A 25,760-nucleotide genomic window follows, 5' to 3' on the forward strand; every position below is an offset into this window, starting at 1 on the left:
ATTATATAATTATTGTAGGTATTTATTTGCTAAATAATGCCAAACTTTATAGCAAAAATGATACCAGATATTTTCAAAGTTTAAAAAAATAAAATCTACACGGTAAAAGTATTTTATATTTCGCGTTATCAACCATTATACCTTAAAGAAAATTTAGGCAAACTTTGAAAATATCCCCTCATTATGGTTGGTTTTAGGGATATTTTGAATAATGCATTTTATAAAAGGAAATGGTAAAATTAGTGTTTAAAGTGGGTGGGGTATGGTAACATTTTTTATACCTATTTAAAACATTTTGTTTAGAAACAAACATTTTGCTTGTGTAATTTGTTACCTGAATGTTATTATTTGTTTCTTAACAATAAGCAATAGAAAAATATTTTTTATAATGATGATATTACAGATTACATTTCTGAAAATAAGCTCTTCTAATGGCAAAGTCTTAGTTCAGAAATATATCCATAACTCATAAACCACACGGTAAATTCTATTTACATTTTGCATACAGGTGACCTTGAAGATATATAACTGTCCTATGTTGTCAATTTTACAATTCCTTATGGTGCCCAATACCCATGGTCTACCTTAAACAAATTTAAAGTGCATTATGAAGCTGATCAAAAATATCTTTACTATGAAAGAATTGCATTTTATAAAGCATAAGATGATACATGTTATAGATTCGCCAATCTTTAATTCTGTATTTGCAGCGGAAACACTGATGAAGAGATACATGCCCCCAGCTTTAACTGACAGGCAGATGTCGATCTGTAAAGCGTGTAATTTTGCGTGTTGTAACGAAGCCAACTTGATCAATCTTACGGTAAACCATTTTTCTGAAGTTACTCAATGTAACATTTCAATAGTATTATAAGGGGAGTGGTGGCCTCATGGCTAAGGTGTCTGCCTCTCAACCCAGGAACCATGGGTTTGAGCCCTACTTGGGTCACGACCATGTTTCTTCATGTGACACCAATACTGGTTGGTAACAGGAAGCGGACTCCAAAGTGAATAATATAAGTTGCAAGAACTTGTTTCGCAATCAATCTTACATAAATGTCTTTAAACCAGTAGTATCATATGGAAGATAGGAATTAAAACGCTAGTGACACCGACTGTTGTGCACTATAGTCTTCCTGGTACCGGTGATCCCAGACTATTGTAATTTTTGAATTCCGACATTTTACAGCAAGTTCCAAATAATTATCTCTCAAGCCAGAGATTCATGGTTGTCGAATAAATATCTTTTTATAATGTATGTATTGCCTTGCTGATTAAAAATAGAAAACAATCAAATTAAAGGACATGATAGTTTCTCGGACAATCTTTCAGTTATAAGGTGAAAGTGCAGCAGTGGGCACAATAGTTTAACCTTATAGTGAAATTATGCTAAGATAAATGCTGTAGACCTTTTTCTTAAAAAAACATTGCTCTGCATAAAAACACTTGAACTTCGTTAAAATGCATAATCATATCATATAAAAATTACTTTTCCAAATTATTTCTACTATTTCTACGTTTCAAGTTGTATGTTAATTATTCAAATTTTACTTACATGTCTTTTTTTCTTTCTTGTTTCAGCAATGCTAATATTCTGCAACTCACCGGTAAACATTTGGAGGAACTGCCTTGACTTTATGAACTGCAGTTGCATATTTTTTATTTTTCCATCCCTACCGACATGTACATAGATACCAAAATAACAATTATGTAAACAATTATCCTTAGAAAATCAATTATTTTCTAAATAATTATACTGACATATGAGAATTATTTAAAAAAAGAAATAATATGTTAAAGGCTAAACACTTACTCTTCAGATCTTATGTAACACTTGAAAAGTCCTTACATTTTTGAGACAGAGATATTTTAATGAAATAATGTACATGTATATTGTATCGGTAATATAGAAATAACATGTGGTTCTATTATGAATAAAAATCTTGAGAAGAACATGATTGCATTTGTTGTTATTCCGCACCTGTGTACCTTAATACTGAAATGTTATTAAATATATTATATGAAACTTACGTCACGTCCGTTTTGTTTACAAATCTACTCATAGTATAAAAAATGCAAACATGGAATCAGGCTCTTATATAAGCGTTAAAGTTCCTTGATGTTCTTTTTTCCAAATATATGCATGTATATATTAGCAAAATATTTAAGTTTTAATTATTTTGATTAAAAATAATCTGATAGACATCGCTATATATTTTTTTCTAAATTGGGAATAAACTTTGCCTGATTTCTTATTATTCTTATTAAAAAGGCCTATAAAATCACTAAAACACATTTATTTCTATGGTATGTTGATAAATATGTACCCAGTAATCTGAATCGAATGTCTGATATTCATTATTTAACATGAAACATGTTTACAATAGATTCCAATAAAGTATTAATATTATTGACTTCACTCCAAGTTCATCTTAAATTGTATCAGTATGAACTGAAGCTGTAAAAAGAAAATTAAACATTTAATGCAACCAATATTTCCGGGATAAGATGAAATGAGGAAATGTTATAAATATATATTACCCCTCACTTTTTTGTTATGTTAATTTCCCATAGGCTACTGGGAGTTATTCTTACTGTTCAAGCAAGTGTACCATCCATGTGACTAAGACATTTGTGCTGTTACAGGATAACAGTACTTTTTAACTGTATAAAAATCTGGTCACGTGTTTTTTTTAACTTGCAAGGTAAGGATAGTTGAATTATTGTTACTCTTGGTTCAATTTTGTTACAGTTACATTTATTTGAAATTTTCAAATGACTTGTTTAGGGTAATAAAATAAATATCACATGGGTTTTGAGAGATCATCCTTTGTAAAATACTGTTACACTCGTCTAACGCCTCGGGTAAGAGTATTTAGGATGATATGTTTACAGTTACCCACAAACATATGTGTTATTTATGTAATACTATAGACCCGTATTCAGAATCGATACTTACACTCACACTCATTGAGAAAAGCCCATATAATTGCCTAACGGTCAAGACAGTCCTCACCTTTCAGTAAAGTGGTATTCAGGTTATAAAGTAAGTGTCGAGTGAACTCAGGAAAGTTGAGAATCTTTGAGATTAGGAGGGGGCTATCTTGAGGTGTACTTAATAAATAATACTGAATACCACTTAGTTTTTAGTATTGATTTTGAATTAATTTCGTCCCATATTCATTTAAGTGCATCATATACGCGAACTGACAGTATTTTAGGAAATAGATGTTGAAAAACAGATACTTAGGACTAGACATGATCCCATAAACTTTATGCTAGAAGTTGAATTCTATCAGAAATTTTGATTTTCAAAGAAGTGTATCCGAAATGATACAAGAAGTATGAACTATTTAAGAGTGTATTCAGCTCGCGGTGCTCCAGTACTTATGCCAAAAAAATGAATTTATTCGATTTAAAGTTGAAAATTTCTTGAATTTCCTTTCATCCATGAAAATGACCGTTCCTGTGGTTGTCAATGTGACAGTCGATGATTCTGGTCTCATGTCCTCGGATGATTTGTCGTTTGCGTCTAGATATAGGCATATGTAAATATTTATATTTTATGTTTTAAACAAAAGCCATTTAGTTATAAGTATTTATTGTTTTGTTTATGAAATATTAAAAATAACAGTTAGATACAAATTATATCACACTGTTTGAATTTTGGGATTGACATAGAATTCCCAATCTAAATAATATTTAAAAGATATTTCAAATAAAACATGACAAAAAATATCTTTATAGCGTCATGAATAACCATGGCATGAAGTAAATTTTGATGACGTCTGAGTATTTTAATTTAAAACTAGAAATGTGTCATCATGCCAAGGATGCCCCCGCATGCAGCCAAAATTTCAGATGGTGCATTAATTATTTTTTTCATTTTCAGTTCAAAGCCCTTAAAACTTTTCAATGTTAACACAAACCATTTTCATACAATGTTCAAGGCACTGAAATTATTCAGTCTTAACCTTTAAAAAATATCATATTGCATATTTGTAGCCAAAATAATGGCTAAAAGTATGAGTGCTGAAACTGAAAGTTCAAAATTTTTCCAACATTCAGGAAAGATAAGTTTGTCTTAAATCATTGAACCACGACCAAATTCAAACTTAAACTGCTTATTCCTAAGATGTATCTATATTATTTTCAAAGTGAAAGGGACATAACTCTGCCAAAAAAATCATCAAACCATGACCAAATTCCAACTTGGCCTGCCCATTCCTTTGACATATCTATATGTCAAATTTAAGTTGAATATGTAACACTGTTGGTAGATAATGAACAGAAACTGTAAATTTCATATTATTTTCAAAGTGAAAGGGGCATTAATCTGCCAAAAATCATTGAACCATGACCAAATTCAAACTTGGCCTGGGCATTCCAAAAACATATCCATATGTCAAATTTGAGTTGAATGTGTTGTACCATTTGGAAGATTATAAACGGAAACTGAAAATTTCATATTACTTTCAAAGTGAAAGGGGCATAACTCTGCCAAAAATTATTGAACCATGACCAAATTTGAACTTGACCTGCGCATTCCTTTGACGCATCTATACGTCAAGTTTGAGTTGAATGTGTTGTACCTTTGGAGAGATAATGAACGGAAACTGAAAATTTCATATTGTTTTCAAAGTAAAAGGGGCATAACTCTGCCAAAAATCATCAAACCATGACCAAATTCAAACTTAACCTTTTTTTTCATGACATATCCATATGTCAAATTTGAGTTGAATGTGTTGTACCTTTGGGGAGATAATGAACGGAAACTGAAAATTTCATATTATTTTCAAAGTAGAAAGGGGCATCACTCTGCCAAAAATCATTGAACCATGACCAAATTCGAACTTGACCTGTATTTTCTCATGACATATCCATATGTCAAGTTTGAGTTGAATGTGTTGTACCGTTTGGGAGATAATGAACGGAAACTGAAATTTCATATTATTTTCAAAGTAAAAGGGGCATAATTCTGCCAAAAATCATCGAACCATAACCAAATTCGAAGTTGACCTGTATTTTCTCATGACATATCCATATGTTAAATTTGAGTTGAATGTGTGCAACCGTTCGTAAGATAATGAACGGAAACTGATGATGACGGAATGACAGAATGACGGAAGGACGGAAGGATGGAAGGACGGAAGGACAGAATGACGGAACAGGGTAACACTATATGCCCCGGCCATTACATGGCGGGGGCACAAAAATGTGTCATCATGCCACGGATGACCCCGCATGCAGCCAAAATTTCAGATGGTGCATTAATTATTTTTTTTTCATTTTAAGTTCAAAGCCCTTAAAACTTTCCAATGTTAACACAGACCATTTTCATACAATGTTCAAGGCACTGAAATTATTCAGTCTTAACCTTTAAAAAATAGCATATTGCATATTTGTAGCCAAAATAATGGCTAAAAGTATGAGTGCTGAAACTGAAAGTTCAAATTTTTTCCAACATTCAGGAAAGATAAGTTTGTCTTAAATCATTGAACCACGACCAAATGCAAACTTAAACTGCTTATTCCTAAGATGTATCTATATTATTTTCAAAGTGAAAGGGACATAACTCTGCCAAAAAAATCATCAAACCATGACCAAATTCCAACTTGGCCTGCCCATTCCTTTGACATATCTATATGTCAAATTTAAGTTGAATATGTAACACTGTTGGGTAGATAATGAACAGAAACTGTAAATTTCATATTATTTTCAAAGTGAAAGGGGCATTAATCTGCCAAAAATCATTGAACCATGACCAAATTCAAACTTGGCCTGGGCATTCCAAAAACATATCCATATGTCAAATTTGAGTTGAATGTGTTGTACCATTTGGGAGATTATAAACGGAAACTGAAAATCTCATATTACTTTCAAAGTGAAAGGGGCATAACTCTGCCAAAAATCATTGAACCATGACCAAATTTGAACTTGACCTGTGCATTCCTTTGACGCATCTATACGTCAAGTTTGAGTTGAATGTGTTGTACCTTTTGGGAGATAATGAACGGAAACTGAAAATTTCATATTGTTATGCCCCCGCCATATAATGGCAGGGGCATATAGTGTTACCCTGTTCCGTCATTCCGTCATTCCGTCATTCCGTCATCATCAGTTTCCGTTCATTATCTTAATAACCCTTACACATATTGAACTCAAATTTGACATATGGATATGTCATGAGAAAATACAGGTCAAGTTCGAAATTGGTCATGGTTCGATGATTTTTGGCAGAGTTATGCCCCTTTTACATTGAAAATAATATGAAATTTTCAGTTTCCGTTCATTATCTCCCAAACTGTTCAAAACATTCAATTCAAAATCGACATATTGATATGTCATGAGAAAATACAGGTCAAGTTCGAAATTGGTCATGGTTCGATGATTTTTGGCAGAGTTATGCACCTTTTACTTTGAAAATAATATGAAATTTTCAGTTTCCGTTCATTATCTCCCCAACGGTACAACACATTCAACTCAAACTTGACATATTGATATGTCATGAGAAAATACAGGTCAAGTTCGAATTTGGTCATGGTTCGATGATTTTTGGCAAAGTTATGCCCCTTTCACTTTAAAAATAATTTGAAATTTTCAGTTTCCGTTCATTATCTCCCCAACGGTATTACACATTCAACTCAAATTTGACATATGGATACGTCAAAGGAATACGTAGGTCGAGTTTGAATTTGGTCATGGTTCGATGATTTTTTGCAGAGTTTTGCTCCTTTCACTTTAAAAATAATATGAAATTTTCAGTTTCCATTCATTATCTCCCCATCGGTATTACATGTTCAGCTTAAATTCTCAAATTTTACATATGGATATGTCAAAGGAATGCGCAAATCAAGTTCGAATTTGGTCATGGTTCGATGATTTTTGGCAAAGTTATGCCCCTTTCACTTTAAAAATAATTTGAAATTTTCAGTTTCCGTTCATTATCTCCCCAACGGTATTAAACATTCAACTCAAATTTGACATATTGATACGTCAAAGGAATGCGCAGGTCAATTTCAAATTTGGTCATGGTTCAATGATTTTTGGCAGAGTAATGCCCTTTCACTTTGAAAATGATATGAAATTTACACTTTCTGTTCATTATCAACCCAACAGTGTTACATATTCAACTCAAAATTGACATATGGATATGTCAAAGGAATGCGCAGGTCAAGTTGGAATTTGGTCATGGTTCGATGATTTTTTTGGCAGAGTTATGTCCCTTTCACTTTGAAAATAATATAGATACATCTTAGGAATAAGCAGTTTAAGTTTGAATTTGGTCGTGGTTCAATGATTTTAGACAAACTTATCTTTCCTGAATGTTGAACTTTCAGTTTCAGCACTCATACTTTTTGTGGAAATGTATATAGCCATTATGTTGGCTACAAATATGCAAATATGCTGTTTTTAAAAGGTTAAGACTGAATAATTTCAGTGCCTTGAACATTGTATAAAAATGGTTTGTGTTAACATTGAAAAGTTTTAAGGGCTTTGAACTTAGAATGAAAAAAATAATTTGTGCAAACAAATTTGGAACTAAATATTATAACATTTGAAATTTTGGCTGCATGCGGGGGCATCCGTGGCATGATGACACATTTCTAGTTTTCAAAGTAAAAGGGGCATAACTCTGCCAAAAATCATCAAACCATGACCAAATTCGAACTTGACCTGTATTTTCTCATGACATATCCATATGTCAAGTTTGAGTTGAATGTGTTGTACCGTTGGGGAGATAATGAACGGAAACTGAAAATTTCATATTATTTTCAAAGTAAAAGTAGCATAACTCTGCCAAAAATCATTGAACCATGACCAATTTCGAACTTGACCTGTATTTTCTCATGACATATCCATATGTCAAGTTTGAGTTGAATGTGTTGTACCGTTGGGGAGATAATGAACGGAAACTGAAATTTCATATTATTTTCAAAGTAAAAGGGGCATAATTCTGCCAAAAATCATCGAACCATGACCAAATTCGAACTTGACCTGTATTTTCTCATGACATATCCATATGTCAAATTTGAGTTGAATGTGTGCACTGTGCAACCGTTCTTAAGATAATGAACGGAAACTGATGATGACGGAATGACAGAATGACGGAAGGACGGAAGGATGGAAGGACGCAAGGACGGAATGACGGAACAGGGTACCACTATATGCCCCGGCCATTACATGGCGGGGGCATAAAAATGTGTCATCATGCCACGGATGCCCCCGCATGCAGCCAAAATTTCAGATGGTGCATTAATTATTTTATTATTACATGGCGGGGGCATAAAAAACTATCAAAATCCACGTAGCAAAACAATATCTTGAATATTGTTTAACATGATTTATGTAAAATACACTTTACTAAACGAGTATATGGAGTATGGTGTTTCATTACTTAGATCCAGTTTGTAACTCTAAGAACAGCTATATGATTATGTACCACTTCAGTCGTTAGGTATTCCAACACCACAATCAAACAGGGTTGTTTTGTTTGTTTGTTGCTTTTTTTTTGGAGGAATTATATACACAAATTTGATTTAAAATAAAAAGATTAAGATTCTATATTTGCAAATACCAACAACGATGATTTAAATAAAACAGCCTTGTTAACGGCACAATTTTAATTTTTAAGAAAAATAATTAAAAACTATCTTAAGTTGCACTTAACGTGCAGTAATATGTTATAATGGTAGAAAAATGTAAACAATGTAGTATTTTGACTATCATTATACCCTTAGCAAAATTGAAATTTTGAGAAATAAAATTGATAGAATTTCTGAGGCGTAATGGGCCTTTAAAACGTCATTAGATGATTTAAAAAAGGAAACATTGTTGTGTATTGGGAAAATGTTTCATTGTCATAAAAATTGGATGCTACTTTCAAAAAAAAGTTAACGCTATTGAAATGTAAAATTGTTCAGTTCTAAATACCTGTCAGAAGCTTTTCACATAATTATTATTTTGCTATTTTGGCATTTACTACTTGAAAACTATTAAATTCTCTTTAAAATTCTCCTCATGCTTTTGTGTTATCGAAAATATATTTAAAATCGTATTTTTTTTCTTTCTTTTACATAATTAATTCCTTAACAAAATTTCGGTGATGTACACTCTTTTAAACGACATGGTTACACTTTTGCAATGAATATTGAGTGATGTAAGGTCATAAAACCGATCGGTCAACTTTTGAAGTCTCACTCACGAGAGGTAAAGTTTAGTAAACAAAATGAATACCACTTTGCACATAGTGAGATACTAACCGTTAGTCTACTCCGACGTTACTTGAGGTGACCTTTCGTGAGTTTCAATCGAGATTGAGATTAAGTATCGTTTCTGAATACGGGCCTTTGTCACATTTATCAGAAAAGAAAACATCAACAGACAACATTCCGACAAAAATACCAAGTATGACCTAAATAAAAGGCAATAATTTGAATTTAAACACATCTTTATGTTATATTTATTTATGAAGTCACAACAAATGAATACACTAAATAACTGTTTAGAATGCCATTTGAAAACATGACGTTTGATTCTAAATGGCGATATGCAGTATATTTGTAATGCAAAAGGTACTTTTGTATAATTAAATGATATCTTTCTCTAAATATCTCATACATGTTAAGCATAAACTGTTTTCTTCGAATTAAACATGTAACACCACAAAATGCTAACACTAAAAAGGTTTCGACATACCAAAAGCAAAAACCTGTGACAAGTTTGATTATATAAAGCTAACCCTGTAACCCTTTTAAAGTAAACTAATGCACAGATGTTAAAAAAATGCTTCCAGTTATGCATGTGCTACCGCGAAACCGGATTTGACGTACAATTATCCATATGTAAAATAGGTTCATTGTAACTGTTTATCTAGAAATCGGTGTTTTCACGATCTGATTTACATTTATTAATAAGTACATACTAGGGATGATTTCACTGATGGTGATGCTTTAATTGTTCAACAAACTAGTTTTGAACTGAGAGCTACCGACACAATTCTTTAGAAAAGAAGACGATGCCTATAAAAATAGTCAATGTCCTCTGAACAAATATCAGCACATAAATTGAATGTATCAAAAAAGAAAAATAATAAACTATATTTGTTTTTATCAGACATAAGATAATCACCTGATTCCTAAAATGTATCAAAGTATCAAAACAAAACCTAGCCAATAGCATAGATGTGTCCGTCTGACAAAGAAAGGGTTTCAAGATAGTTTAAAGTGCAAAAAGGAATTATCTTGCAATTAGACTAAGAAGAAGCAGATATCGGTGTTTCAAACTACCAAACGATCAGTCTACTGGATCATTCAATCCTAGATATAAATTTACAACTTGCTATCCTACAGTGATCCTGTGGGGGGCTGCGTGCAGTGAAAACAATTCTGCTTTTTGATACTGGTACATTGAAAATGATGACCTTCAAAATAACAGGTGTTTGGGGTTTGTCATATCTCTGCGATAATGTTACTAATATAATAAATATTTGTGCTTTTTAAAGTACCAAATTTTCAACAAAATAAGCATTAAAAAGGTGAAAAAACATATTTTTGAAAAATATAAATCCAAAATTTATATCAAATGAATAATAACAACTTTCATATACCTTAAATAAATTTCAAAGGACATCTTTAGAATACTTCTTGACAAAACATGATGATAAAGGTGACCAATCAAAAACAGACCGTTGGCAAACGTCTCATTATCTGAGTAATAATTACCTAAAAATTATGGTGAAAACACCACGTGGTACTTTATCTACCTAATTGTTCTATCTTTAACGTTTTTGAAACGCGAATTCTTTGTACAATAAGCACTTGACAGTTTTTAACGGAAGCGTTATAAGAATAAAATATGACATGACCTTACGAATTATCTCGGTGGCGTCCGTGGCCGAATGGTTAAGGTCGTTGACTTCAAACCACTTGTTCCTGACCGCTTTGGGTTCGAATCCCGACAGTGACTTTGGATTCTTTCATGTGAGGAAGCTACCAAGCTAGCTTACGGAACGTCGGTGGTTCTACTCAGGTGCCCTTTTGTGTCTGAAATAATGCAATCGCATCTGAGGTCTTTCTTCACAAGTAACGTTGGAACGTCGCCATAATTATGACCAATACTGTGTCGGTGTGACGTAAAACCCAATTAAACAAACAAACGAATTATTGTCCAAAAATATTGATCTGGCACTTCATTGACTTTTGTTAAGGTCATTTGAATAAACATTGACCAGTATCTATCGAATTAATCGTAACTTCTCTCAGTGAAGGGTGGTGTATTGGTAAGATGTCGGACTACCGGTCTGAATGTCTCTGGTTCGATTACTTACCAACGCCAGCAAACAATTTTGTTTTTTAATTTACTTGCAAGAATTAATTTGAAATTGTTTTACACCTGGTTTTAGTATACCTTAAGGTGGTGTTTTTTATTACAGTATATTTTAACAGTTCCCTTTGTGACATTATGCAATCGTATATGCTTTAGCGCATATACGCTATAAAGGCAGTTATTAAACTAACTACATAGAAAGTATACAACAAAAAGGTTTGCATCTTTTAAGAAAATGGCAATCTTAAAATTAAAATTAAATAGAAAAAAATAAATCACTGAAATAGGATTCGAACCTATCATCCTACATTCTTCAACTGAATTTTCAAGTGAAACCCCTTTACCAACTGCGCTAAGAGGATTTGGAATTCACACTATCTTAATAATTGGATATTTACATTTATATCGATTTACAAGTAGATCGTAATATTTACTGAACATACCGACTACAGGGTCAAATGCAAGAGTGCCAGGTCAATGTTGTTGGACAATATCTTCCTTTTTTATTACATATATGTTGCCTGTCATGATAGCAAACATTTATAGACAGATTTACGATGCAATAAGCAAAGTCTAATCTCAGTGAAAATGTAAAACAACATAGATTACTGTATTTGCATTATTCGATAACTTTGTTCTGCTGGTTTAGATATTGCGAACACAAATTGAACATATACTTATCAAATGCAAATGTTTATTAAAATTTGCATGTGAGTTACATTGTATTTTTTAAGTATTGTGTGTTAAAAAAACAAACACAAACATTTAAAGTATTATTTATTCAGAAGAATTTCAGATAAAACTCGATTTACTTTTACCGTGAAATAGTATTAAATAATCGTTCTTTTTTATTTTACATTTTTCGTTTTAAAAATGTCATTCTTTATTTTATACACTGCTTCCGTTTATTCTGGTTCCCTGTCCTATTATACTTCGGACGAAAGTTTTCAAAACCATCACTATCTAGCAGGTACTCGCGTTACCATAAAGCTTGCTTTGCGAACAGACCCTTCGGGCCAGCTATAAATATGTCTGCTTCTTGTACTCGTAAGAAAGATACAAGTTAAAATATATAGGCCTCCAAGAAGGGTACAGTTATCGGAAGTAACATGTGCTGGTACTCACAAGACAGGGTACATTAATTCATAAAAGAGACCGACTCTATAATAATATTTAAAAAAAACAAAACAAAACCAAATAAAAATAAATCTGATCTTGATCAATGGCTAAAATTAAAAAAATTTAAATCTCAAATAAAAGCTAGAATTAAACAATCATATGAGTATTATTTAGAAAACATCCTGAACCTTGCAGATGATGATGAAGAAACAAATACACAAAGTAAAGTCTGTACCAAAAGCTAAATACACAAACAAAAAACTCTAAACAAGATTCACAAAGTGTGTTTTCATTAAAATATAAAAATTCAGGTTCTCTCAAAAAAAATAACACCGAAAAATCAAACATTCTTAACAAATAATTTCAGTCAGTTTTCTCACCAATTATACCACTCACACTTCAAGATCAAAAAGTGATACTCATGGACCCCAGAAAGTATTGTCAGTACCCACAAATGAATGGCATCATTATCAGTAAGACAGGTGTGCTAAAGCTCCTCGCCAACCTAAATGCCAACAAAGCTGGCGGTCCTGACATCATAAGACCAATTGAAGGAGCTGACAGAAGAAATTGTTGGCATCATTTCAGTTCCTTTCCAAAAATACCTGACCACCGGTAATATTCCCCATGACTGGTCCAGTGCAAAAGTATGCTCTGTCTATAAAAAAGGTGATACAAGTGATCCATCAAACTATCGCCCAATTTCGCTTGCTTGCATCAACACTTGAACACATAGTTGCCTCTCAGCTATCCTCTCACTTTACCACCAACAACATACTATATGATCTTCAGCATGGATTCAGATCATGTGAGACACAGCTCATCGAACTTACTGATAACCTTGTGAACAACCTTTCAAATGGCAAACAAACAGATCTCATATGTCTTGACTTCTCTAAATCTTTTGATAAAGTAAACCATCTTAAACTCTTAGATACCCTTCAAGAACATAGTGTCTGTCCTCAAATTCTAAACTAGATACAGTCATTCCTTATTGGAAGTAGACAGTCAGTAGTTTTGGATAGTGACTGCTCATCTGAAGTTCCAGATACCTCTGGAGTGCCCCAAGGCTCAGTGCTAGGGCCGGTCTGTTTCCTTCTATATATCAACAAGCTACCATCTTCTGTCCTTAAATTCCAAGTTAGATTATTTGCAAATGACACTGTTGTATACCTAACCATCAATTCCTCCTCGGATCCTCAACACTCCAACATGATCTAGACAATATGGTTCTGTGGGAGAAGCAGTAGGACATGAAGTTTTACTCTTTAAAGTGCCAAGTCATCCATATCACAAAAGATAAAACCATAATTAAACACCAATATATGCTCCATGGCCAAGTCCTAGAGTCGGTCTCAAATGCTAAATATCTCGGACTAGATCTGTCTGCTGACCTTAAATTTAATAAACATATATCTTTACATAATAACTTCCAAAGCAAACAGATCTCTTGACTTTATCAAAAGGAAGGTAAAAAAGTAAAAGAACTAGCATTTAAGTCCCTGGTCCGGCCACAGGTTGAATATGCTTCAACTATTTGGTCTCTATACACTAAATCCAATATTTACAAAGTTGAGATGATCCAGAGACGTGCAATACGGTGGGTAAAAAGAAATTACTCCCCTCTCTCTAGTGTCACATTCATACAGAAGAACTGGGCTGGCGATCTCTTGAACATCGCAGATTGACTGTAGACTGATAATGTTTTATAAGATATATCATAACCTAGTTGCAATTAATCTCCTTACATATTTCAAGCCCCACATAGGTTAACCATGCAAGAAAATGATGCTTTAATTAATATAATAAACAAAAAATGTAAATTGTAAAGATTTAGCCACACAATAGTTTAAAACAGTTCATTGGCCTTTCATTTTTAGTACAGAGTTGAAAAATTAAGACAATGGCCAATGGCGACAGTAGTCATACATTAAAACAAGATTTTCTCATTTTTTATTTTGTTTGTGGTTCTCGGAGTCACGTTAGGGGTCATATTAAGTTTATAAAGAAGGTTCACGTTACGCAGGCTGGTTAAAACTCGAGTCGTTCTCAGACTTAGGTTTGACAAAAGGATAAGCAAAGGTATGTGAACATTAACTATATAGTTTCATTCAAGACATATATAAATTGCATAATCATCTTTTTTTATTAACTTTTATTTTTCTTGTTAAAAAAAGCCGTTTGCAGATACTGTTGATTTTCAAAGCATGTAAATTATTGTAAAACTATTTTGCTAACTTTTTTAATTTAACAACGAGCGATTGTAAATAATCGCATGCATTTAAGAGCACGTTAACGGCTCCATGTGTTGATATTTAAAAGAATTTAATGTAAAAGTCAATGGAGAAATTATTAAGAATTGACAATTTGAAAGAATTGTTGCACTTAATACTACAAACATATAAAACTGATATTTAGTAAACGTTGTTTATAGTATATGATAATTGGTCCCTTTGTCAGTGGCGTCATTGTTTATCTCCGCAGCTATTTTTCTTCTTTGTGTTTCTTTTTATTTTAATTTATTTTATCCTTTTTTCTTTTGGTATTGCCAATCTCAGGAAATTGGTAATTCTGAAATTGTATATTGTACTACAATGATATTGCAAACTCGATTATTAAAGGGCACATAATTTTGCTCAATATATCTGCAGAAGGCTATCTAGGGTTTGATCACTATAAAATGAAAGCAACGTTCAATGTACTTCTATTTAAGTATAATTCATTTGCTAACTCATATATATTCATTTAATTTACTGTCTGTCTGTAAAATACATATACATGTATGTTAGTGTTACAAACTATGACGTTGAATTAAAAATGTTGTATATATTTGTACGAACTGTGATCAAATGTTCACTTTACTATTAAAACTGCAACTTGCAACTGTACATATGCTACAATTATATGGCGTTACCGAGACTTTTCAAAAGGTCAAGTGTTAGCGTCCATCTATTTATGTATAGTATGTTTTTTAACAATATTGTGCGTAAAAGTGGACATTTTCAACTTGTTGTTGTCGTGTGTTTTGGTTTGATTAGTTTGTACTCCTCGTCTATCTGTATCTGTTTAAGATAATGATATTGTAGCATTTGTTGTTGTTGTTTTTAAGTGGATTTGTCTATACGGACCACATTTTTCATTAAATACTTAAAAAGAATTGATACAAAACATTAAAGTAATGTATTATTTGGATGGTACTAGTAAATGTTTCCGAAATAAATGTTTATCTAGTTTTTTGGCCATTTATTTGATGAATAATGATATTTTGTTCTAGGGCAATTAATTATCTGCTTTATATAAAAAATAAAATATAGGATCATATATCTGACACTAGCCAACAACATCTATATATAATTTTTTCATACTTTGTTGTCACATATGTTACTAAATACCATCGACATAATAAGTGATGGTATTTCATACCTTCAGTTATGGGCCAATTTTCTTTAAATTTTGATAAAGCAAATAAATACTGGTGTAGAATCCAGAAGCACTTGTTTAGTAATAGTTACCTGTTATGAATGTAATATTATTATGCTGACGTAAACACATTAAAATAACAAAACTAATGAACACAAGCATTCTGAAATAATAGTCTTCACAGTAAAACTAATTACACAATTATATTGTGAAAATAGTGTGACTGCACCAGGGGAAGTGTTTCTTTTTTCTTTTTTAAAGAACATTTTGTTATTACAAACAAAACATAGCCATAACAGTGAATAAACGTTTAATACAAAATGCAGCTTCATTTAATTGCAACAAAAAATTGCAGATTGTCTCAATTGACGCGTAAATTGCTTACATTTAAATAATCATGATATTAATTCATTTATTTCATAGTGCGTACGTGTTTTTGTTTTTGTTGTTGTTTAAATTGATAAATAAACATGAAACGGCTGTCATAATAAGGTAGCTATAAATATATTGTTAACAAAAATCATAATAATAAGCTTGGTATATTACCTTTGCAACTTGCATGCGTGCGTGCGTGTGCGCGCGCGTGCGTTTGTGTATGTATATGTGTGCGTGCGTGTGTGTGTGTGCGTGCGTGCGTTTTTGTGCGTGCGTGCGTGCGTGCGTGCGTGTGTGTGTGTGTAAGTACATTTTAATATTCAATGAAATTTAAACTTTAAATTTAAATTTATATTTTCACATTGAGTATATGGTGTCTTGCGTTTTATGGCGATGATTTTCTTATTAACCTTGGTGTTTTTTTTATAATTGTTATGTTTCTGCTCCATTGTTTCAAATAACTTTAGTGCTGGGAGTAATGGGCAATTTGATTAAATAAAGCCCGCCATATGAACAAATTGCTTTATTAAACTCTTTTAAAGTGATAGCCACACTTTCCAATTGCTTTGTAAACCAACATATTGTCTTTACAGTGTTGGTGCGACGCTCACAAATCTAATAAAAAAAGAAACAAAACAACAACAATAAAAAATTAAAGCACCGACAAAAAGAATGTCTTCTTTATTTACAGATAAATATATTAATTGGCAAGAAAATATATATCTTAAAGACACGAAAAAAGAAAACATTTAAGCAAAATATTTGGTACACGCCCGAAAGGCTCGTGATAGGTAAATGTATGACTTTGACAAAGCCAATTTTTGACATAGGCTGTTTTATTTTTTCTATAACTCTTTATTGCTATAAATGACGATGATTTTGTGATGGTCTTTCTTTTACTTTTCTTCATTTGCAACTGTCTGTCCTCCGTTTGAAACAAATTTAATCAAAACGTGTAGGAAATAATTACTTAAACTTTTAATGTTTTTATTATTATCATTTTTGTTTTCTTTGCTTTTGCAATGTGACCACAAAATTATTGTATTTGTATTTACTGTATGTAACAAGATACAATAAATGTATAAGTTACCGAAACAAAATACTTCTTCTTTTTCGAATCAAAACATCACGTTAAAATAAAAAAAATGTTTGAAAGCTATAGAATTGGTTAATTCTAAGAAGAAGCAAAAAATATTATTATGTTAAGAATATGCTTGCGTGTACATATTATTACTATTTTTCAGTTAACTTGATTCATTTGCGAAAATCAACGAGATGCTGATCAACGTAGCAGGAGTCCTCCTGCTGATTGCCAGTATGGCCGATGGTCAGAAGTATGTCCAAATCATTACTTGTTATTTTACAGTTAACTTTTATTTTATTTTTTTATAAATGACATATGTTCAGGATAAAAAGTAACAAGAAGCCAACTCAAAACAGATTTGCAATAAGTTTGAATGAAAACAATTTGTAGAAACAATTTAGTTTTTGTCATTTCAGTCAAAGTCAAGGAAAGTAACTGACTTTCATTAAAGATCTCATTTTGCTATTAATGTTTAAAACAGTAAATATATGTCGCTATTAAAGAGTCTTGTATCAATTACATCCATTAAACATTTAAATTAGCAATTATTTCATATGATTTAGCAGAAGCATAATTATATGTCAATGGATGACTTTTATAATTATACGTACATTTAATTCTTAACATTTCGTAACATTTAAATGTATTTAAACCATATTTTACTATTTTAGAGTAAAATCCGTTAAAGGTCAAACATCAAAGTACACATATATGGCACTTATTCCAAGATATATAAACAAGGGAGAAAGCAGCAATTCGACCATTCAGGTACTCTTCGCAAAACCTGTTATCAATGAAAAGTTGACGGCAAAACTGATCCAGATTCAGCGGGCTCCTGGTGGGTTGGAAACACAGAAGGAACATTCAGTTGTCACTGTGGGCGTACCTAGGAGTAAGTGAACATTCAATGTGTTCATATTACTATTCTATATGACTTTCTTATAACTTTCAATTCGGTTATCTTCCTCTGACATTTACCATGTTTACTAACTAACACTTACCAACAGACCAAAGTAAATAAAACATTTGCAGACCGCCATACCTACCCAACTCCCCAATCCCCACCCGTCAAAAATATGGAAATATATAAAAATGAATTAAATGAATTACGTAGAAAAATAGTAGTTACACTAAAACAATAACATCAGCAAAAACATTTGAAAGAAAATAATACATGCAATTTTTCTCTAACTGAGGGACTTTCTTTGTCGTGAGGAAGCCACCCGAGCTATGCTACTCAGAAGGCCATCCGTCGTACTTATATTAATGCAAGTTGAGGGTAACCTGATGTATTCCTTTAACAGTAAAGCTGGACAGTCGCCATGAGATCTTTAAAGGTGTCAGTGTAAAAGCAAACCAAGCAAACTATTATATTTTTAAAAATTGAAGATTGTTCATCACGACATTTTAAATTGTGTTTTTAATCATATTATTAGTTACATCATTTCATTTTAAATTGTTCCAATTTTCCTACTTGAATACAAGTCAACGACCTAAGCGGATATACTGCATACTTTTAAAATTTTAAAAACAGATAACAGTGATATGCCAGCAGCATAACTTGCAAAATCTCTAATCTGCTCGCTCTCTATTCCATTGTTTTAGTTCAGCTAATTGCTTTTCATTATATTGGAGAACACACATCTATTTTCATGAAATGACACGAAAGGGTCACATTGTACATTCCATAGTCATCATCATATGAACACATCCGTGGTTGATTTAATGTTCTTTATTAATTCAATATTCAGTTCTGCATAAGTCGTTCATGGGTATGTGAACGGTAAAAAAGGTTTAGTCACTGCCGCCTACGAACAGACCTGAACCTATGATATGCTCACCTTTTCTGTTTTATCCATCTACAACGAATCTATGTTCTTGGATTTGTATGAATTATCTATTTTCAGTGGCGACGAATACTAAACTATATCTACCGGTATGTACAATTTTGGGCTGTTTCTTCTTAAAATACGTACCAAGTGATCGCAGTTATTAAATCGCAATGAACATGTAAATAATGAAATCGCCATGGGTTACTCCGGGTGATGTATTGCAAAAACTATCTTTAGTTTGTTTCATTTCTCATCACTTTAAAATATTTGTATTTTATTGAAAAAGTGAAATATTCACACTTCTACTCTTGTTTCAATCTCGTCGTTGTCCTATTCTGCTTTTAGATTCCGGCAAAATTGTCAGTGGGAAGCTATGAAGTACATATTTCGGGTACTGGTCCTATAACGTTTAAAAACTCAACATCGGTGTTATTCCAGATACCGAAAACGCTTGATATCTTTGTGCAGACTGATAAAGCCATGTATAAGCCAGGGGATAAAGGTATATTTGAAGCTAGATTTTATGGGTTTTTTTACAGATTTGTATTCATTCCGGCACATACCGTCGGACCTTAAAACAAAGACTCGATCTCCGACCTCTTTTAAGTGATTTGAAAGATGTTGAGTGATTTATCACTTTTATTTTAGTAGAGCTATAAGAATTCAAGTTCCTAAAGTGCCACATACATGTACATATGTACATGTTTAAGTGTCATCTGTTTTATACATATACTAGTACTTCTGTCGAATATAAGAGGATTCAAACAATAGACGCTAATTTATCGAAGTATTACAAGGTAATGAATGAATGTTTAACTTCTGCCTGTTTTTTTTAGACTGGTTTGATTTTGGGAAAAAGTTCATCCTAACGGTATTTTTAGTACAAGCAGTTAGTTGGGCTTACTTACCCATTTCAAGTACGCTGAAGTCATTTCTTGCTCTACCACGACTGTATTTTAAGTCCTTGCCCTTTAAAAATCAATTTTAAAATGGCCACCATTGAACATTTTTATTTTTACTTTAATTCTCCCATTGGCGAAATATTAACACATTTTTGGCATTTTAATTTAAAGCTGTGTTAATTCTAGTCTGCTGAAGTGTGAACAAGAAAACTATATTCACAAAAATGAAGTTTATAGTGGCAGCCATCTTGGATTTCAAAATGGCTGACAATTTCCTATACGTCTCTATACACTGTATTGATTTTTAAGTAAGCAAGGGCAAGAATACTTTTTACTATGCTTGCTTTCTTTTATTATAAATGCAGTCATACTTATTAAGACTTAGAAAAGCATTCATTAAAATTGCAAACGTTATGGTGCAAAAGGGTCACAGATTATACCAAAAAAAAATAGCCATATTTGCTTTGGTTTTAGATGTTATTTATATACTTCTTAGAATACAATACATGTTTTTTTTTAAACTTTTGCGATAATTTTTCAATTGTTGTTTTCGTCCTGAAAGCGGTGGGGGGACTGATCAAATGTCCGCCCTTCTGTCTATTCATCCGAGCGTGTCAAGTCCCAGTTAGTAACAAGTTGGCGTTAAGATTCATTCCGTATACGCCCGACTTCTAAGAGGAATTATTGGTTCATGGAGGCAAAAAGGCTGCATTTTGAGTTAGAAACAATAATGAAAAACACATACATCCGCACAAGTCATTCTGTAAGAATTTGTCCAGTCCATATCTGTCATTTTCGGATTGATTATGAAATAAATTGCATCAATGTGTGGCACATTGAGACAAGACATAAGAAAGTTCATGGATTAGAGCTCAACACTTCAAGTTAGACTTGCAGGTGATTGAAAAACTTTGTACAGTTTAGGAGTCTGTCATTAAAAGTTGGATTTAGAAATAACTTAGCATAAATACTCGGCTTAATAATGGATCGGGAAATGATGTACTTTACTTAATACTTAATCTTCAAAAAAGGAAACCAATCATGAAAATGTTTTGGTTTCAAAGAAAGGATATTTTTATGTTACTGTCAATTGCGCAAGAACATGTATTAGGACGTGTAGTGCCTGAAAGCCAATTAAACAACCCAAAGATCAGGGTCAAGCCTATTTTGAAACTTTAAAATAATTTGGTAAAGGTTCATTAGTGGGGAATTCGGTTAACAATTTGCCATTCACGATTTGATATTAAAAAGCAAATTTTAGTTTTTCCAAAGTTACTAGGAATCGCCATTAAGGCTGGCATTCGAAAAATATTTTTTTTACGAAATAGACTCTGTCCTGAACAATAGAGTTAATGTTCCTTCTTTTAAGAGTAGTATAGTGTCTTTCCCATGGTAGTCTACAAACTTGTGTCGAGCTTTGTGCGAGAAGATAGTATTTCAATTCTTTATAATACAAAACTCGACAAAAACATGACGGATGGCGTGCCCGTAGACGGCTGTGTTTGAGTACTTGTGTCGTCTATGACGTTATGTGGTATTAAATTATCTTCTATTGACTAGTATCAGGCGGTGTACGTGTAAAAAATGTTAAATCTTATTAATTGTATATGTCGCCATCCTGGAACAACCATAACTTTGCGTAAATGTGTAATTTGAAAAGGCTGTGTCATGCGCAAGAGCACGACTAGCATGGTTGTGGTAAAGTTAAACTTTTATAACATAAACCGTGATATAAACGTGAAAAATGGTTGTAAAGGGTTTATATCTTTTGAATTAATTGATGTTTTTGAAACATTTTTGCATAGATATATATGGCACATTGACACAATAAGTCACGTCTATTTCTTTGTCATTCATTCATAGATGATTTTTAAAATGATAAGAAATATTTTTATATATAAATACTTTTTATGTTTCTATTCTTTTTGTAAGACTTGAAAGACTATTACAGTAGCCATGCCTTCAATGTAAATCAATTGTTATGGATCCTTTTACCGAGCCTCCGAGCTTCAGGGACATTTCAATTGTTTATCATTGTATTACATAACTGTTAGGATAATGCAAAAATAGTTGGTTCTCATTTTATTCACAAAAATTACACTATGAAATACCAAAGTAATTTTATGTAGAGACAGTTGAAATATATGAGATAAAATAAATATATTGAAGCAAATGACATTGGAAAATATATTATTTCATGGAATAAGATACCCTTTCAATTTTTTGAAAGTAAGCTAAGGACAAAATATGTATTAAAATTGAATATAGCTAAGTCACTGGAAGAATTTTAGAACATGGGATAGAATAAGGTTCAGCGTCTTTGGTAATTGGCATATAATGTATATGCTGATATTAACTAAGACAATGAAGTTATTTTTAAAAAAAATCAAGCTGGCACTTAATAAAGTAGCTACATCAATACAACAATCAAAACATATTGTACAAACACCTCAGCGATGTTTCTAAATTTCTGCTTAGACCGGTGCTAGGGGTCTTAGACGGTAGCTTGCAATTTGCAGTACTGTCCATGAACAGGCTCAATCCATACGAGCCTGCAACGTTTACAATTTTGTCGTTTTAAGCGTTTTGAGGGATTCTGTTTTTCTTTTCTATTCTAAATCGGATTGTTTAGCAAATGCTGTTGCAATGACATGCAGCCGCGGCCCGCAAAGTAACATAGTCGCTGACCTTTGAAGATGAAGACCCTTTTTTAAATATTTAGATACTGACCTTAACTCTTGACAATCAAATAATAAAATAATTTAGTGTTCCAAATGTTATTTTATCAAAATTTAAACTTACACATCTAATGGTAAATAAAATTTTGCAGGTTTTAATGTTACACATTTGGAATCTTAGATACCTGACATTGATTAATTATCCATAAAGAATGACCTGTAATAGTTTGAAGTAATGATGTAATTAACAATTAAAGTGTGCAGTATACCTACACAGTGTGTATAATTCTACATGGCATGTTGCTTAATCATTATTATTATCGTTTTATGATCCGTTTGTTTTAAACCACTTTACTTCTATTTGTTAAAAATGTGTCAATTTTGAAATCAAAGATGGCCGCCATAGTAGTCAATGTGTAAATCGTTTGATTATCAACCAGTAAAAGCTAAAAATAATTGAAACTGAAAACCATGTAGATGAATAGACAAACAATACGCTATTAACATAGAAATAATAAATTATAAAGTAGATAATAAATGTAAATGGCGGCCATTTTTATTTCACCTTTAAAAGGTCAAGGACTTCGAGTACAGCCGTGGTAGGGCAAAACATGGTTTCAGCGTTTTTTATTGGTACCGGAATTATGTTAAAAGCTTGACTACCTGCTTGTACTTAAAATGCCGTTAGACACTTAACGTCTTTTCTGAAAATCAAACCCGTCTAATTTTATTTTTTACAGTGCAATACAGAGTTTTTACCGTTGATAGCAAGTTGAGTTTAGCAGATCCGTTACTGAATATAGAAATCTTCGTAAGTTTTACCAAACTAACAAAATTCGTCCATTTCAATGTGTTTTTTAAGATTATTAAAGACCTTTGTTGTAATTTACTTTCGTTATGATAGCAATTTGTTTATAATGTCTTAAATTTAAGAATGCTTACTAGCATTCTAAAAATGCATGGACGTAAAAAGTAAAAAAGGCATATTTATATTAGCACATTAATACAAGTTTAGATTGACTTTGAACTTGTTATTATCGTTTAAAAAAGTCATGTTTAGATTTCATTTTAGTAGGTAAGATATATTCATTTTTTTACATCAACATTTATACCTCTTAATGCAATATAAGTAAATAATTCTTTTAACGTTTAACTGTTCGAAATATTTTAAACAAAATATTTAATGTGATCCGAAAACAAGCAAAGGCCTGTTAATGCCAAATGGGATTGCTACTCCGTACTTCAACTTTTTTCCCAATTCGGAAAGGAGTTTCATATATATTTTTATACTCATTCCTTACAATTACATTAATGTGTACATATTTCTTATTTTGTAGGACCCTAAAAAATATAGGATAGATGAACTGATAGGGGTCAGAAACAAATTCGGTATAGAGGGTTACCTTCAATTATCAAAGGAACCAATGCTAGGCCATTGGATGATACATGTTCAAGCAAATGTAAGTTAATACTACAAGATAAAGAAATCTTATATCAATTCTTTAATCATTAATTAAACTTTAGCAAAAGAATAAAAATACCGAAATTACACAAGACTTTAAACACACAATTTGTAAGATAACACAAAACGATCTGTACAATTAAATATATATGCTTTTAGCATTTATTTTACAAAATCAAAAACATAATAATCAAAAAAGCCATATAAACCATAAAAATATGAAGATGAAATTGGTCACTTAAAAGACAAAATGCATAAACCAAAACAACTCGTTAGAAGTTATCTAAATGGTTAATTTTCAGTTCAGACCAGCAGTTAATGTAGGAGAAAATATATATATAACATTGGTTTTAAATACATATAACATTGGGTTAAAATACATAATATAATATTGGTTTGAAATACATATAACATTGGTTTGGAATACATATAACATTGGTTAGAATGATTATTTAATGTTCATTTGTTATGGAATTAGTTCTGTCTATTGGGGTTTGTCTTAATTAACTACAATTTTATGTATTTCAATAGTCCAACGAATTACTAAACTTTTATCATGTATACCTTGATGGACATTTCAACGTTACAACATAACACCAAAAAAGAATCAATCATTTTACACACAATGTCAATGGAAGATTTCTGGACTTAGAAAAAATATATTTAGGTAACTTTTACACATTGTAAATGATTAACATTGTCTTGACAATGTTTATTTTTTATGCATATCCGAGCGAAACAACCCACAGTCAAATCAGAAATCAAGACTCAAACATCGTCCCTTCCCTCATTTCGCCGCCCATGAGACTTCTCCCGTTTTTTCGTTCGGTACCTTCTGGGTGCCCTGCTGGTGTGGCTGGGTTGTGCTGGATGCTGCGTTCTGTGAACGTAGCCTTGCTTTATTGATTTTTGTTCAAATTTTTAACGACATCTATTCATCACCCCTGATTTTACATATATTTGTATGTGTATAAAAAGGATAAGTGGATACGTTTTACTTTGACATGTGGAAACATATGAAATATAAGTACAGAAAAATAGAAAAAGTATTCATCCGCTAGTGACATACTGTAAAACTGGTAAATTGACATTAAATGATTAAAGACAGCACTAAATTTCCTATTAATTAGATTTTATAATATATTTTTTCTGTTTTAAACAAAGGAAACTGACAAGAGATCTATAAGAGAAATCTATTTTTTTGAAGTGAAAAATTACGGTAAGTTTATTCTGATGAAATGAACGTCTAAAAGACATTTGTTTAAGTAAACGTTATAGCTTTTAAGAAATAGTCATAAATATTATTTTTATCGTTATTCTACATAAATATATTGCTAAAGAAATTAATTTTTACAAGTACGTTAGAAACATTTTGAAAGATATTTTTATATTATCTTACGTGAATACATTGTAAAAGATATATCATTTCTTTGATATATATAAACCCATGAACGTTAAAAAAGGTGGGTTTTTTTGTTAAGTACGAGTAACTGCATTGCAAAATGATATTTGTAATACTTTTTAAAACTAATAACTGATCTTTTTCTAAGGTATAGAAGC

The 25,760-nt window shown here is 31.8% G+C and overlaps 2 protein-coding genes across 3 annotated transcripts in view; both read left to right on the forward strand.

The window, feature by feature from the left end:
* The window catches only part of LOC132725101 (CD109 antigen-like), a 201,826-nt gene that overhangs the window by 39,453 nt on the left and 136,613 nt on the right, over nt 1–25,760 (forward strand). The window lies entirely within an intron of this gene.
* LOC132725084 (CD109 antigen-like) lies at nt 17,058–24,207 on the forward strand. Its single transcript, XM_060710091.1, has 6 exons — nt 17,058–17,576; nt 17,998–18,218; nt 19,234–19,262; nt 19,504–19,660; nt 23,479–23,549; nt 24,076–24,207. The coding sequence occupies exons 1-6, from the start codon at nt 17,518–17,520 to the stop codon at nt 24,205–24,207; spliced, it is 669 nt and encodes a 222-aa protein (XP_060566074.1). The 5' UTR covers nt 17,058–17,517.

The sequence above is a fragment of the Ruditapes philippinarum genome, unplaced genomic scaffold, assembly GCF_026571515.1.
Source record: "Ruditapes philippinarum isolate M1 unplaced genomic scaffold, ASM2657151v2 ctg705_1_1_1_1, whole genome shotgun sequence".
Classification (NCBI taxonomy): domain Eukaryota; kingdom Metazoa; phylum Mollusca; class Bivalvia; order Venerida; family Veneridae; genus Ruditapes; species Ruditapes philippinarum.

Excerpts from the sequence above, each read along its gene's own strand:
- LOC132725084 (XM_060710091.1), top strand. The coding sequence starts at position 17,518 with ATGCTGATCAACGTAGCAGGAGTCCTCCTGCTGATTGCCAGTATGGCC. Across the intron at positions 18,219-19,233 it reads CACTGTGGGCGTACCTAGGA|TGGCGACGAATACTAAACTA; the intron begins GTAAGTGAACAT and ends ATCTATTTTCAG. Across the intron at positions 19,263-19,503 it reads ATACTAAACTATATCTACCG|ATTCCGGCAAAATTGTCAGT; the intron begins GTATGTACAATT and ends TTCTGCTTTTAG.